At 38.8% G+C, this 17,415-nt stretch overlaps 1 protein-coding gene across 1 annotated transcript in view; it reads right to left on the reverse strand.

Moving 5' to 3' along the window:
* The window catches only part of LVRN (laeverin), a gene marked incomplete at both ends in the record, with an annotated part of 76,272 nt that overhangs the window by 12,568 nt on the left and 46,289 nt on the right, over window positions 1–17,415 (reverse strand). Inside the window, 9 exons of the mRNA XM_079703185.1 lie at window positions 1,167–1,261; window positions 2,941–3,094; window positions 7,161–7,216; window positions 9,309–9,448; window positions 10,052–10,128; window positions 11,809–11,981; window positions 12,403–12,468; window positions 12,563–12,628; window positions 13,625–13,768. Of these exons, the coding sequence (XP_079559311.1) occupies window positions 1,167–1,261; window positions 2,941–3,094; window positions 7,161–7,216; window positions 9,309–9,448; window positions 10,052–10,128; window positions 11,809–11,981; window positions 12,403–12,468; window positions 12,563–12,628; window positions 13,625–13,768 (971 nt within the window). The remainder of the gene's footprint in view (window positions 1–1,166; window positions 1,262–2,940; window positions 3,095–7,160; window positions 7,217–9,308; window positions 9,449–10,051; window positions 10,129–11,808; window positions 11,982–12,402; window positions 12,469–12,562; window positions 12,629–13,624; window positions 13,769–17,415) is intronic.

The following is a 17,415-nucleotide window of genomic DNA, read 5'->3' on the forward strand; positions in this document are numbered from 1 at the left end:
TGACCTTCTGATAAGCAGAAGTAGAATCTCCAGTGGGGAGACCTTCTGAGAGACAGTTCTGAGCACTCCTCTCCCCATGCACCCCAAGCTGGCAGCCACAAGATGGAATTCTCTGGAAGCACAGTCTAACTCCCTGAGATTGCTCTGAAGAGAACTGGCCCAGGGATGCTACAAAAAGCAGGTCACTTCAGGCCAGTTTAGGAGAGCCAAGGCCATGGCTGGTTAACAAAGGTGCTGCCTGGTTGGGCCTTTCTGTTTGCCTATACAACTTGCCTACCCACTTTCCATCCTAGCTCATCCCCGCTGTCTTCCATCCGTCTGTAAATCCAACCCTATGTTCATCCATTCACACACCCTAGCTCTAAAATTTCTCCCCTCTCAGAAGGATACTTGTGAGAGAGAATAACCACCTTTTGTATTTCTTACTTGGTCTAATTGGTTTTGGCTTGATGTTGACTAGACCTGTAAATATAATCCCTGTACCATTCATTGTTGGTCACAGATTCCCTTGCTAAATCTGGAAGCCCAGCCTACACACACAAACTTTGTGTCACAGGGAGGCCAGCGGTACTGCAGTCATGTTTTGTCTTTCACCCCCTTCCCAGAGCAGCATGACAACAGGCATAGTCCCCTAACCGAACCAATGATGGGGAAATCGTTTGCAATACTTGGTCATGCTCACACACAGATGACTGATACAGTTCACTGTCAACCTCCCTAATCATATCTGCATAATGTTAGAATTTCTGTTTGACATAAATAATGGAACTTTTCCTTCTGTCATCAAGAATATACAGGGGGGATTTTTCTCCCCCTGTGTCCTTCCCATACCCTTCAATTTGTTTGTATAGGCTGGTTTTGCTTAGCACAACCCTTCATCAATAGTACAACATACTTAAGATTTCAACCAGTAGCCTAAGATTTGAGAGTATAAAGCTATAAATTCCTGTGTGTACTTGTATGTGCTTTGCAGGTAAATTAAGATTCCCAAACTACTATTTCCTATTAGGATACATGTAGCTCACCAATCCCAAATCTACTATTCTCAAATGGCACACAAATCTCTCAGTGAATCATAACTATTAGTATCTTATTTTATGAATCTGGGAACCTATCCATTAATATGAATTATTTAATTCAATGGTCACTGCTCAAAAAGTACTTACAGAGCTAAATAGTCATCCTGCAATGTTGCCACATTTTCACGAATTATAGTTGAATAAGTATTCCATATTGAGATAAGTCTCTTTAACAGATACTTCTATAAACAATAAAGAAAATATACTGTTAGTTCTGCTCACAACATCCGGTTTACACTGCTTTTCTCTTTGTCTGAAAAGACATTAACAGAGAGGTGACAGATATTTCTTCAGAAATAATCTTTGTCACTAAATGTATAACTTTTTAAACCTCTATAGGTTCAGTTTCCTCAAACGTAAGCAATACATAAACAATATGATGTGTGTCAGCACACTGCTTGGCACATAGTAGGAACTCAATAAATATTAACCATTCTTATCATTTACTATCACCCAAACATTTCTAGTTGTCTTTAAAATAGAGAAAAAATGGAGAAATATAAAACAAACTTTCTACCTTGAAACTTCCATGCTCAGTATATATATCTCTAAGAAAACAAGGAATACTGATTTATGCCTTGGATTAATTTAAGCCCTGACTCCAAAATAAAATTTCTTCAATTGAGCTATCGGCTGGTAAATAATAAGCTTATAATAGTCCTACACTTACCAATACATCCCTCAGAATAAATTAATGTTATTCATTGAAATTTTTAAAAACAAACATTAGCTTTTACTTCTTCACTCAAAACCAGTGATCAGATGTTATCAGTGAGCCACCTTGATCCCACCAACAAGTGTCTTCTCCTACTGGTCGCCATGTCACATTCAAGTACGTTCCCATCAGCACTTTGTACACTAGATAAAAGAAAGTCTGGAACCCCGAAGTGCGTGTGATCTCGCCTTCAGACTGTCCCAGACTCTCACTTGGAATCATCACCTAACACACTTGCTGGTTTTGTTTTTTTGTTTGTTTGTTTGTTTTTGCGGTACGCGGGCCTCTCACTGTTGTGGCCTCTCCCGTTGCGGAGCACAGGCTCCGGGCGCGCAGACTCAGCGGCCATGGCTCACGGGCCTCGCCGCTCCGCGGCATGTGGGATCTTCCCGGACCGGGGCACGAACCCGTGTCCCCTGCCTCGGCAGGCGGACTCTCAACCACTGCGCCACCAGAGAAGCCCCACACTTGCTGTTTTGTTTGCGGCCCTTAACTCTCCAAGGGGCTGCACCCAAACTTTGGCTTTGGTTTTAACTGTGCCATCTTTCTTATGATCACTGTTAAAGATCTAATAACAGAAATTTCCGCTTTTATAGATGTTATTTTCCCCTTTTATAAGGACAAGATGGCATGGTTATTTCTTCATTCATTAACTCTAATTGCCCCATCTCTCTTCCCAATATCAAAAGCAGCTTCAAAATGTTTACTTTTTTGGAATATAACTCTCTGGTTTTAAGTGCCGGCCCTATAAATCCGAGTATATAAATCATGGATATACAATTGTGAAAAATCATTCTGTTAGACTAACAATCTTTTGGGGAAACAGCTGTTAATAGATACGATCCTTTTTTTATAAGAAAAAAAAAAGGCATACCATTTCCATCCACTTCTGGTTTCTTAAGATACATTTATACCTCACCTAGAATTAAGAAACTGTCCAAACTTCTCTCATACTCACCTCCTAGACCAGGTCTATGACTAAGGTATTTTCTTCTAAGAGTAAACAACCATTCCTAAGAAAATGAATATATACAGAACAAATAGACTATTATTTTGGGAAAGACCGCTTTCACAGACACTATCTAAAATATGGAAGGAGGAAGACAGAAATTAAAAACAAACCCATCTAACAAAGAATGAAATTACCTTTAATAGTGGATATATATCATGGTTGTTCACATCAGAAACAAGATCCCTGGTCACTAGGTTCACCAAAACTGCATGCCACACTATGATTTCATCTTCTTCAGCAAGGTACTTGGTTAAATCAAGTGCTGTTTCAATCTCTATATAACTGTTTCTGTTTGGTTTAAAAAAAACCCACAGACTCAAAAACTCATATTTGTTCCATGCTTCAGTGCCTGCCTTCAATAAGGTATATGAAATCAAGAAGCTAGAGGGTAAAAGTCCCATCTCATTGATGAAGTGGAACCCAAGCAATGTGGACAGACCATCAATTTCAGTTTGATAGGTTCAAGTGCCCAAATTCTTGGAGGTTGTAGAAAATCCAGGCCAAATGTTGGGCTGATTGTCAGGCACTAGAATATTTGTGCATTTAGTATACATTCTTAAGAGACTATAATTTCCATTCAACAAGTATTAATAAAAGTCATTCTCTATCTAATGCTCTGCCAGATACTAGTAGGAACACAAAACAAGTGAACACAAACAGGACACTCCTGTTGCTTACCAGCGAGGAGCTTATAACTTAGTGAAGAGCTGAGACTTGCACATAAGAAGGTGTTAATGAAAGGCCCTAGCAGAGGCAACGAATACAATAAAGTAGCAAAGAAGAAAAATATACGCATGTGATGGGGGAGGCAGGGAGGCCTTCTGGAGAAGGAAGTTGAGAAAAGCAGTGAAGGAAGGGTAGGATTGGAATAAGTAGAGAGATAGAGGAAGGCAGTTTAAAGTGGGAATTAGTGTGATGGGCAAGAAGATAAAGTGGGAATTAGTGTGATGGGCAGACCAAGTTAACCGAGGCAGGGAATTTCTTTTATGTGTAGTGAAAGATGGGAGCTAATAGGTAAGGTGAATCAAAAGTGTAGAGAGGGGCTTCCCTGGTGGCGCAGTGGTTAAGAGTCCGCCTGCTGATGCAGGGGACACAGGTTCGTGCCCCGGTCCGGGAGGATCCCACGTGCTGTGGAGCGGCTGGGCCCGTGAGCCATGGCCTCTGAGCCTGCGCGTCCAGAGCCTGTGCTCCGCAACGGGAGAGGCCACGACAGTGAGAGGCCCGTGTACCACGAAAACAAAAAACAAAAAAAAAACTGTGGAGAGCCTTGAGTATCAGGATGAAGAGTTTACATGTGGTGGGAAGGTGTTTAAACAACCGGGGTAACATCATGAAATCAATACCTTAAAATTTTGTTGCAACTGTGCTGCAGAAAACAGAATGGAATTCTAACATAAATAGAATTCTAAAAGACTAAAGGCTGGAAGCTAATGAAATACACTAGGCAAAGGGTGATGAAAGCTTGGCTTAGCATGGAAGCAGTGAAGGTGGTAAGTGAGGTGAGAATCCAAAAGACATTCCCCAGAACCCCAGAATGAATAGATAAGACATGATGACTTGATGGAAGATGGAGAGAGAGAGAGAGCAGTCAAGGATATCTCTGATGTTTCAAGTGTGGGGATGGGAAAAGTAGTAGTAGCTTCGAGAGACAGAGAGAAATTGATAGCAGGAGCAATTTAGAGACAGAAATAAAGTTCAGTGTTTAAGGTACTGAATTTAAATGACCACAGGATAAACAGAAGGCAGGAGGAGACAAATAGACATCTAGATTTAGAAGTCATCAACATATCCTTTCATAAACATTTATTGCGTACCTTATATCTGCTAGGCACTGTACATGTACATAATAAAATGATCACTGAAACCATCAGAAGGCATGAATTATCCAGAGGAAAGACAGAAGAAAATAACATAACCATGATTGGTCTTAAGGATGCTCATGGCAGCAGGAAAAAGAGAAGTCAGATCCTGGAGGAGAACTAGGTTTGCATACTGGAGCCTCAGGAAGTCAAAAAAGAAGTTTGCAGGAGGATGTGGTTAACAGTATAAAGTCATGATAATCTTAGAGAAATGTTTCAGCAAAGTAGTGGGCGGGGAAATGTGCTGTACATCACATGGGGAAAAGTAGTAAAAATCGAAGGATAAAATATGCAGACCTTCCTTCAAGAAATACAACAGGCCAAAGAAACAGAGAACACACTGCATCATTTATTATGTGTACTCCTTAATTTTACTGTCTGGAATTTAAGTTCTGAACATATATTCATTTTCCTGATTAGAAACTTATCAGCAGAGCTTATATTGAGTAAATCCAATATAAATGAAATCAATAATTCTGTAATACACTAAAATTCAGGCTCATTAAAATTATACCTACAGTCATCATCATTGGGTAACAAAAATCACTTCAAAATCTTAATTGATGGTCTATTTATTTCCAGAAACATTTTTTTGGATACATCAATTACTTTATTTCCTTAACTTCCAGTATCTTAGAAAAATATGAACACATCTTCTACAATCTTCCTAAATTTATCCATTTAAACATTTAACAGTCTTTAAAAATGCAAGTCTGAATCACTTGTATTTTACCTAAGTTTTTACTCTTGATTGAGATTTTAAAAATAAAGATTCTTATACATTTTGCAATAATCCTATAAATTTAAACACTATTACTTTTTTCTATTTACATCATTTCTACTGCATCCTTCTAAAGGTTTTCCTTTAAGGGCTTCCTTTTTTTTTTTTCTCATGGAAAGGCATTTTACTTTATTTATTTATTTTTACAAATTTATTTATTTTATTTTTGGCTGTGTTGGGTCTTCATTGTTGCGCGCAGGCTTTCTCTAGTTTTGGCGAGCAGGGGCTACTCTTCCTTGTGTTGTGTGGGCTTCTCATTGCGGTGGCTTCTCTTGTTGCAGAGCACGGGCTCTAGGTGTGTGGGATCAGTAATTGTGGCACTTGGGCTCAGTAGTTGTGGCTCGCGGACTCTCGAGCGCCGGCTCAGCAGCTGTGGCGCATAGGCTTAGTTGCTCCGCGGCATGTGGGATCTTCCCGGACCAGGATCGAACCCGTGTCCCCTGCACTTGCAGGCGGATTCTTAACAACTGCACCACCAAGGAAGTCCCAGGCATTTTATTTTAAATATAGCAGTGTGTACATGTCAATCCCAAACTCCCAATCTATACCCCCATCCTATTCCCCTCAGGGTTTCCTTTTATTTATTTATTTATTTATTTATTTATTTATTTATTTATTTATTAATTATTTGCGGTACGCGGGCCTCTCACTGTCGTGGCCTCTCCTGTTGTGGAGCACAGGCTCCGGACACGCAGGTTCAGCAGCCAGGGCTCACGGGCCTAGCCGCTCCGGCGCAGGTGGGATCTTCCCGGACCGGGGCACGAACCCGTGTCCCCTGAATCGGCAGGCAGACTCTCAACCACTGCGCCACCAGGGAAGCCCAGGGCTTCCTTTTAAAGCATTGAATTTTCTTTGCTGCTCCTTTAAGAGTCTTTCAAAATTTCTCCATAATCATTTTAAACCTTATTATACCAAAGTTAATTTGATTGAAAGTATACGACTTTCATATAATTAACTACCAAGTTTTGACTTGAGAAAGAACATATTCCTTCTTGTCAAATTGTTGTAAAAAACATTGTTTTCTGTGGCTTTCATTTCTAATAGTAGTAGATGTAATTGCTCTTATCCTGATAATGACTTTTTTGAATTGCCTTTTTTTAAATTTTTTATTGTTGCAAAATACACATAACATTTGTCTTCTTAACCGTTTTAAAGTGTATGGTTCGCTAGTATTAAATACATTCATATGTATAACTGATTCAATTTGCTGTATAGCAGAAACTAACACAACATTGTAAATCAACTGTACTCCAATAAAAATTTTAAAAAAATACATTCATAATGTTGTGCAACCATCATCACTATCCATCTCCATAATTCTTTTCATCTCGTGAAACTGAAACTCTGTACCCATTAAACAATATCTCCCCATTCCCCCCTCCCACCCTCCTGCACCAGCCCTTGGCAACCACCAGTCTTTCCGTCTCTCTGATTCTGACTACTAAGTATCTCATGTAAATGGAAACATACAGTATTTGTCTTTCTGTGCCTGGCTTATTTCACGTAGCTTAATGTCCTCAACGTTCATCCATGTTGTTGCATATTATAGCAACTTTTATATCATAAATACCACAATAACCACAGAATTTGATCCTAATCTTAATAAGTTAGGGCCTGTATATACTAAAGAACCAAGTTCATAGTGATGAGGTTATTATTTTTATAAATTTCTCAAGGTACATGCTAAAATGATAAAAGAAGAAAATATACTCACTTAGACAAGGAAAAGGCATCATCAACCAACTGAAGTCTGTGAATAACAGGAATAGCCTGCAAATGAGATCCAAAAATGTTCAGGAAAAGATGAGAACGTTTTCAGTGAAAAAATAATTTTCAAAATAATAACAACATTGAAGATCATTGCTGCTTACAAAGCACTTTCATGTGCATTATGTACAGAGAAATGATCATTTCTAAGGATAGTTCCCATAATTTATTTATTATACATCTGCTTTTGATAAGTGATCCCTCTGGACATCAATCATAAGGCTTAAATATGGCTGAGAGTTTTGCCAAAATACTCTGTGAAAAACAGCATGTTAAAAAATAAAACAGGAAGCCAAGTTTAAAGGGCCTCTCCAAAACAGAAAGTATACATTAAACTGTATCACAGTGTCCAAATTGTTGTCAGGGGACTTTTGGGCATAGGAAGCCTTAGAGAATATTATTTAGCACTATTTTGGCAATAATGAGGTACTCTTTTCAATGGCATCTCTCTTCTCAAGAGTTTACTAATTTGACACAATACCACCAACAGAGCCCTTTGAATCATGAAAAGGCAGGAGTCAACTGCCAACCTAACTCCTCAGGCTTCGGTTTGAGCTCCCTGGCGTTGTCAGGCCACAGGACTCTGTCTCAGCTTGTGTCCTAAGGGTGCCCAACGTTTCCTACAGCAGTCCTTCAGTACCCCCCCAGCATGTTCGTATATGTGGTCCCAGAAAATTTATCTTCACAACATCCCTTTAAGCATCTGAACGAGCCAAGCTTAATTCTTTCCTCTGTTGTAGCCACATATCTTTTCTGGCAGTAATAATAACACTTACATTTTCTAGATTAATATTAATAATAGAAATGTTTTATTTGCTCAGCAATTATGTTGTACGAATAATTGACCCCAGTTTTTCAATAAGTAAATCTACAAGGGTTTCAAGAAATCATAGCTATAATGGCATGACCTAGTGCTTCCATGGCTAAGACTGCCCTTAGAAATTAAAAAAATTTAGCTACTCTGAAAAAGATTTTTAAATAATGTATTATTATAACTGCTTTTTGTACCTTTATTCAAAAGACCAATGATAATTTTTTAAAATTACTGATCATGTTCTGAATGCCCAAATTGTGTCAGACCTCTGTTAAACATAATACACACATCACCTTATTTAATCTTCACAACAACCCTTTCAGGTCTATTACACCCATTATTATACTGATAAGGAACCCAAGGCATGACTGGGCAAACAAGAGGCCCAAGGTCACACATCTGGTAAATGATGAACAAAAATATGAACAGAAGTCTACCTGACCCAGAACCCGAGCTCTGGACCAGTATGCTGTGCACTGCCTCTTCTGCCAGAGAGGCTGCTATGTGACTCACAGAACTTTTGAAGAGAGAGACACCTAAGATATCTTTTAGTTCAACTCTCTAGTTTTATGAATAGAGACTAAATGAACAGCCCAAGACTTCACAGCAGAGCCAACTCTATAGATCTCTAAGCCAGCATCCATCTGCACCAATGGAGATTTGGTTTAATTCAACCAATTAAAATCTGACTGATAAGAGTTAGCCAATATTTTAATATTTCTATATTGCATAATAATTTACAGTTGTTTTACAACTTAAAGCGATATTGGATTATTACTGATATCTTGTAAATCAAATTCTCTCCTTTGAGGGAATGTGAAAATACAGTTTTTAGAAAATTAACATTTTCTAGCATATACGTACAGGCACCTATTATGGGCTTTGAAATTTTAAGTATATGTTTACTTACATCATCTCTAATCCTCATAAGGAATAAGAAAGATATGATATTACTCCCATTTTAAAGTGAAGAAATTGAAGCAGAACATTTAACTTGTCTAAGATCACAAAATTAATGGTTAATGGGAAATTCTTCTGATTTTTTACCTAGAAAGGTAAAATTATTGTGGAAGAGTGAGATTAATGTTCAAAAACACAACGCATTCAATCAAAACCTCTCCTTTCTAAGAATAAGAAAAAAAAAATCCAGTATGCCTTGGGGTGAGGGGTGGCAACAGGGGTCAGGTTCCCACCAGACAGGTTAATGAAAGCTCAACCTCTAAAGGCTAGAGAGTGTAATATTAATGATGTTTAATAAAAGGTGTAAAAAAATAACCTTACCTTAGGATCTTTTTCAAGCTGTTGATTTAATTTCTTCCAACCAAATTTATCATAGTTAACTCTATAATATCCAGTCATATTCAAATTTAAAATCACCCAGTCATGATCAGAATCTGAAACTTGCATTTCAGGGAATACTTCTACAAAGAAACAGGTGAAAAGTTTGAAATGGTACATTTTAAAAATATTTTACTACATGTCTGTACTACACCCTCTTAATTCTAAACAATAAGTCCAATAAAACAAAAAGTAAAGATATTGTAAAATACGTATTGATCTTACCACATAATTATATTTTTTCACATATAATGGCTTTTGATTAGAAACTATTCTTTAAAGCTCTATGTTCAACAAGAATGATACAATATTTTAGTTTTAAACAAGATTGCTGGAGCTTCCCTGGTGGTGCAGTGGTTGAGAGTCCGCCTGCTGAGGCAGGGGACATGGGTTCATGCCCTGGTCCGGGACGATCCCACATGCCGCAGAGCGGCTAGGCCCGTGAGCCATGGCCGCTGAGCCTGCGCGTCTGGAGCCTGTGCTCCACAATGGGAGAGGCCACAACAGTGAGAGGCCCGTGTACCGCAAAAAAAAAAAAAAGAAAGAAAAAAACAAGATAGCTTTTCAAAAGATAGACATTTCAACATTTTAGTCTCTGCCTTTATATATATATATATATATGTTTACACACATATATATATACTTGCATATATATGTGAAGATATTTTTTAAAATTTGTTACTTACTGCTGCTTTTATCTAGCCAGACTAAAGACTGTGTAGTTCCATTTTTTATCCAAAGAATAGGTACAATCCATGTGTCACTTTTTGGAAAAAAATGAGAAATTCAGTTAATGTTCACACATAAGAATATCAGCTCTGAGCCAATATGAAATAAGATGATAAAATAACAGGACACAAATTCTTTGGTCATTCCCTGTGGATATGCAGGACTTTGCTCTTAGAATTATTCACTGTTGTTTCACAAGTCAGTTTTGCTTTGGCTATTTGTTTACTCTCTTGTTGTGTCTTAGAGATTTGCTTCTTTTTATAACTTAGGTAGCTACTAAGACTCTCCTGTATCTGAAATTTTCAAGGCCTGTTTATATTAAATTACAGCCACCTGGCCTTACTCAGGGGTCATTCAAATGCTACAGACAGACCCAAAGCCATCTGTGCCAAGAGAGTTGAATAATTAGTTAAGAAGAAAATGCTTGACAGACATTTCAAAATGCTTCTCCACCTCAAGCTTTCTCCTCGTCTGAAAAGTGTTCAACAAAAATCAGCCAGATTACTCATATTAACTGAATGCTGGCATTCTTCCCACATTGGTGGACATGACCTGGATGAAGTCGCTGACCACAGGGAGGACATTAGTCATCTAAAGAGACACACTACTTGGAATTTGGGCAATATTTCCAATCTTGCTCAAACGCTCACAAGTCTGGTTTCTCAGACTTTGAACTGAGGGTCTCTGTTTATGTGATAGCTAAGGCCACCTCTTCTCACAAGTCATGAAATATCATAGGGAGAAGGGACCTGCAGGTCTCCTGTTCCCTCCCCTGGGGTTTTAAAGAAAGAGTAGGACAACCTGAAAATTTTGGTGGTGATATATGAAAATTAATTACTCATTTGTGCTGCTACTTAATATAATGAGATCTGAGGATAAAAACTTTTATCAAAAACAGTTGGGGGCTTCCCTGGTGGCGCAGTGGTTGAGAGTCCGCCTGCCGATGCAGGGGACACGGGTTCGTGCCCTGGTCCAGGAAGATCCCACATGTTGCGGAGCGGCTGGGCCCATGAGCCATGGCCGCTGAACCTGCGCATCCGGAGCCTGTGCTCCGCAACGGGAGAGGCCACAACAGTGAGAGGCCCGCGTACCGCAAAACAAAACAAAACAAAACAAAACAAAAAACAGTTGGAAGGGCTTCCCTGGTGGTGCAGTGGTTAAGAATCCACCTGCCAATGCAGGGGACACGGGTTTGAGCCCTGGTCCAGGGAGATCCCACATGCCATGGAACAACTAAGCTGTGCGCCACAACTACTGAGCCTATGCTCTAGAGCCTGTGATCCACAGCTAAGGAGCCCACATGCCACAACTACTGAAGCCCACGAGCCTAGAGCCTGTGCTCTGCAACAAGAGAAGCCACCGCAATGAGAAGCCCGCGTACTGCAACAAAGAGTAGCCCCCTCTCACCACAACTAGAGAAAGTCCGCACGCAGCAACGAAGACCCAACACAGCCCAAAATAAATAAAGAAAGAAAGAAATTTATTTTTAAAAAAAACAGTTGAAAATTATCTAACAAGAAAGAGAAGGAAAGGGAAGAAGAAAGTGATGAATGCTAAGCCACTTTATACTTATTATTCCATTTCACTTCTACAACAATTCCCTGGGATATATGTTATTACATTTACATTTATGCTTCCTCACCCACAGGCTGTTTTCCATTTGATCAGAGCTCAATCCCAAGGAAGGTGAAGACAGAGGAGTAAATCTACGTACTTGTGGGTTAGAAGGGTCTGATTTTTAACCTTTCCAAGATAAAATGGCTCCTGTTTCATGACACCAGTAGATACATTTAAGGTGATAACTGGAAAACCACTCTGGTGTGTCCAACTGTCCATGATGCTTTTTACTGTTGCTGGCAAAAGAATTTTACTCTGGTCATCTATGGCCTGTTTTAAAAAAATCATCACAAAAGCAGATATTTATCATCAAAATCTTTTGAGGTAGCAATCTCCTAAAAGAAACTACATAGCTATTCTCTTCCTCATTTATATAGTACAATAATTCCCAGTGGGTGATATTCTGGACCAAATTCAATTCTGTTCAACTCTCTATATATGAATGGTTCCTTACTGCATTCATTTACTCATTCATTCATTCATTCACTGAACACATTTTTTATGGATCTAACATATGCAGGCTCTCTTCTGGGCATTGGGAATATAGTGGTGAAGACTAAAGAAGCAACCCGACTTAAAGGAGTGTCACAAACAAGGAAAGATGGTTTTCCTGTGTCATCACCATACACACATGGCCTCCCGATCTTACAAAACAACTCAGCAAAAACATGGCAGGAAGTGAGAGAATTACCATTTGAAAATGCCTCCATAGATCATCTTGCTCAGCATTTGAGTAAGAAAATGTCTCCAAATATGACTGTCAAAATAGAAAAGTTAAGGTTAAGATAAATAACATGCCAAAGCAATTTATGTTTACTGTTTTCCAGGTAACAACAATTTTGTAAACTCACCTTAAGTGCGCTGATAAATATTTTCTCATTCAAGAAACTAGAAAGCATCCGGGCCAGAGACGCTCCCTAAGACATAAGAAGCTGTCCATTATTTAAACAAAATTCGGTATCTAAATATTGACGCATTCCATTCTGATAAGCAAGATTCTGGGCTGTGCTCCTGATTGCATTGTGCACTTTAGCTGAATGTCTGGGTTATCCCCAAATGTGCTAATAAAATAGGAGACTGTCACTAATTAATAGGTAAAAGATGAGAAAATGTCCTACATATAAAGAGTTCAGGGAGCAGAAAAGTTTTTAAACTGAGATACTTATACAGCAAGTATAAAGAAAAAAATGTTGCCTGCCATTCCAGTTCTACAAGGATCAGCCATTAGCCACTGCAGATGCCCACTGAGAGTGCACCCTGGGGGGAATTCAGGATGGAGAAAAACAGGAAGCATTCTGTGCTTTGAATATACTGGCCCCTAGCTAGTTAAGATGCATATGTAAGGAAAAATTTCAATGACCCCAGATTTTTACATTTTTCCATGTACAGAAAAGCACTAAAATTATTAACTTGAGATGTCTGTTCCTTGTGATTAGCAGTAATCTTTTTATGCTTGACTGCATGTTTTTCCCAGCAAAAAAAGTTCAGATATATCCTGGCCCCTCCCTTACCACTTTGGAGTGGTTTCTCAGAGCACTCTGAGAGGCTGTCTCCTGGGCTATAGTCCTCAGTAAGATTCCTGAATAAAACTTAACTCACAACTTTTATGTTGTGTGTTCTTCTTGCAGTCGATACAAGAACAAATTTCCACCAACCAGAAGGGTTCACCTTAAAAGTAGCAAGCTAAGTCTATATTAATAAAGGTAGATGATACTGAGCACCTATTGTAGTTGATTAATATTTACTAGATAAGAACTGATTTAACCACGTTTTCTGAAATCCATCTACTAAATAATATTAAGGTTTTTGTACCAAAGTTGTGTAGTAGCACATTAGTCTAGGACGCTTAGAATCCATTTTATGTAGCTTTCTGCAAGAGTACAGAACAAATGTAAATGTGTAACTGATTTTACCTTGTTGTAAGTAAATAGGTCAAAGAGCTCGTTTATTTCATTGGTTTCTGTGAAATTTTCCAACTTCATGGAGACAGCTCTAGATACCAGGGCGTGATCTTCTCTGAGGACACCATGTAAAATGTTAGAAAAAAAGATCTCATTCTAAAAGGAAAACATTGAGCCACGTTAACTTCTGAGGTGTAACAGAAACACAAAGTTCAATGTTCCTAAAATACTTTCAAAAACTAACACTGAAGAAGGGAAAAATCAATAATTGAGAAGTACCCTTTGGGCTACAATGGGCCAAATAAGTTAGGATTCCTTGAATAACAAAACTCTAAGATACTTTCCTTCCCATTTGGTATGCTTTTTTATTTCAATTTTAAAAAATCAATTACAAAAGTTAATGTGGTTTCCAAGAGAGACATCTACATTCCCCTAAGGAGGTTCCTGGCCACCCAGACAGGTCCTCCAGGTAACAGCATCTCTAGGTGGTTTTAATCCTCTAGAATTTTATCGGTAATTTTATTAGCAATCCCTTAAAATTTATCAGTCTCTGTTACATGGATATTTATAAACCAAAAGCATGCCAGATTTACAAATTCACAATGATGCTGATGTAATATTAGTTATTAGAAATAAATCCACAGACTGGATACCCATGCATTAAGAGATGGCAATTATTTATATTTTAATAAGTACAGAACTCTCCAAAAGACTAGATCTCTCTTAGACTCATGACAAGGGCCATTTCTTTCTGAAGGAAAGCTAGAAGGAAAACCAAAGAATAGTCAAGAGGTACCTGGGAAGACAGAGCCAAAGAAAGGGCAGTGGAGAAACTACAGGGACAGCTCACTCATACCCTGGAGAGCCGGGCGAGCACTTGGTAATCTACATGAAGTCTCAGCTCCCTAGTGACTCTTGCCAGGATCCCCAAGTTGACTCTCTAACCCCTCAACAGTGTCAGATAAATTTTCAAACTCTGCCCCGCTTCCATTTGCCAATGTTCCAATCAACCCTCTCCTAAACATTATGTTTAGATTTATTAATACTTTGGTTAAGCTATCATCAAACTCTGCTCTTCCCCAAATGAGAAAGCCTGTCATTTAGAGCAATGCATGTCAAACTTTAATGTCAATAAGGATCCCCTGGGAATTTTGTCAAACTCATATTCTAACAGTTGGTCTGGGCTGGGGACTGTATTTCTAATAAACTACCAGGTGATGCTGATGTTGCTAGTTTGAGAATCACACTTTGAGAAGCAAGGATTTAGAGGAGACATCTGCCTAAGTCTGACCTTATTCATTAAGTATAGATTTTACTAATTTAACACCCAAGAGCTCTTGAGAGTGTGCACTGTTGACCCATAACACAATGAAGAAAATAGCAAAAATAAAAAACACCCATAAGCCCACACCCTACAATAACTCCCATTAGAATGTTGTTAGTCCAGCTCTTTCCAATCTTTTTTCCTATCTATTTATTTATTCTCATATTTGTAAAAACAACCTTTTTTATTTACTTATTATATTATTCATTGAGAAATTTTGCTGTCTTATCTTTGTAACTATTCCTAATAATGGCCACTGCATTGTAAGTGAAATAAATATAACTTGAAAAGAAATAAACCAAACCTTAATCATGGTTATCACAGGGTGGTCAAATCACAGATGATTTTCTTCTTTTCAAAGTACTGCAGATATAACTTTTGCAAAAGCAAAACATTAAAATAAATAAATACACAGCTGTAAAATACCCCATAAGGTCGATGGACCATAGTTGACAACCATTTCCCTATTAGTTAGGCATTTAAGTTGCTTCCAGTTTTGTTTTTTGTTTTTGTTTTTTTGCAGTTATAAAAAATGTATTAATGAACACTTTTGTACATATAGCGTTTTCCATATTTTGTGGGGGTTTTCTCTCTCAGAATTGATTGTCTGTCTCTCTTCTGCCTGCCTGGTATAAGGTTTTACATAATCTTCTTGGTTTCCTCAGAATCACACAAGATAACTGTGACTAATGAGACGAACACCTCTTCCTCAACATCCCTCAGGTTTTTCTACTCTGGGCCTCCCATAAGGTGATGCTCATCCCAGCCTGTCCCACCCCTGAAGGGAAACTCTATGTAAAAAGTAATACCAGCTTTTTAAAAAACATTATCTAGCTACTGCATACAGTGATTGGATAAAGCGATTCTAGACACTCACCATTACTTTCTTCCTGCAAGCTGTGAGATCCCAGAGAACAAAACCTGTTTCTATTAAATCTACTATTATCCTAAGAAATATAACAGTATTTATGATAATAAATTTGTATGGAATATCAATGTGGTTAAAAGCACAGGCTTTGGAGTGAGCTGCCTGGGTTTGAATCCTACAGCAGCCTCTTAGGAGTTGTGTGACTCATAAAAGGCAACCAACTTCATCACTCTGAAACTCAGTTTCACCTCTGAAAATGCAGGAAGCAACACTGTCCTCACTGGATTATTATCAGGTCTAAATTAATTTACATAAAATTTTTAGCACTGTGACTGGCACAACCACTACTGTGATTATACTATTATTATTTTTTCTTCAGAGTTGTTTGGAGGCTTGAGTTAGATAATGTACGCAATACTCTATAAGCACATAATGAGTGCTTAGTAAAATGGTGGCTGTCACAACAGTGCCTGTTAGATACTCAATAATCTATTGAATGACTGTAAAAAACTTATTTTACAGATGAGGAATGAAAGCTCAGAAATGTTCAGCTACTTGCCTCAGCTTACAATGATCATAAAAGCATAGCAAGATCTGACAGGCTGCAAGGCCCTTGTGTGCCCTTTCCCTCCACCATGACTGCTGCTTCCTTAGACCAGGCAGAAGAGGGGTGGAAAAACGTCAGTGAGTAGCAATGTCAGAGCTGGAGCTTCAGAGATCAAGAAACCAATTGGAATGTTCTGAATCCTTGACCATGACCCATTCATCTCATACTGTAATAATTTTCAGCTGAAATTAGACCAGTTAGAAAAAATGGAAATTTGTTTCTGCATATGGTTCTGTGATGCTCTCTACTCAATTTCAATCTAATGACTAGATTAAAAGGAAGCCAAAGATTTGATCTCTCAAAGATCATTGAAACAGGGCTTTAAGCCCTTAAAAAAACAAAGCTCATGGCAATTTTCTCAAGCTCCAGGAGCTGATACTCCTCTGGCAAGGGTTATATTTCACTCATCTCTACATGGGATTGAGAAATGTACACTCAGAAAAGAGTGATTAAGAATCAATGATAAGGGGACATTGGTTCAAGATGGCGGAGTAGAAGGATGTGCTCCCACTCCCTCTTGCAAGAACACCAGAATCACAACTACCTGCTGAACAATCATCGACAGGAAGACACTGGAACTCACCAAAAAAGATACCCCACATCCAAAGACAAAGGAGAAGCCACAATAAGACAGTAGGAGGGGCGCAATCACAATAAAATCAAATCCCATAACTGCTGGGTGGGTGACTCACAAACTGGAGAACACTTATACCACAGAAGTCCACCCACTGGAGTGAAGGTTCTGAGCCCCATGTAAGGCTTCCCAACCTGGGGGTCCAGCAACGGGAGGAGGAATTCCTAGAGAATCAGACTTTGAAACCTAGCAGAATTTGATTGCAGGACTTTGACAGGACTAGGGGAAACAGAGACTCCACTCTTGGAAGGCACACACAAAGTAGTGTGCATACCGGGACCCAGGGGAAGAAGCCGTGACCCCATAGGAGACTGAACCAGACCTACCTGCTAGTGTTGGAGGGTCTCCTGCAAAGGCAGGGGGTGGCTGT

This window comes from Hyperoodon ampullatus (assembly GCF_949752795.1).
Source record: "Hyperoodon ampullatus genome assembly, chromosome: 4".
NCBI classification, from domain to species: Eukaryota; Metazoa; Chordata; class Mammalia; order Artiodactyla; family Ziphiidae; genus Hyperoodon; species Hyperoodon ampullatus.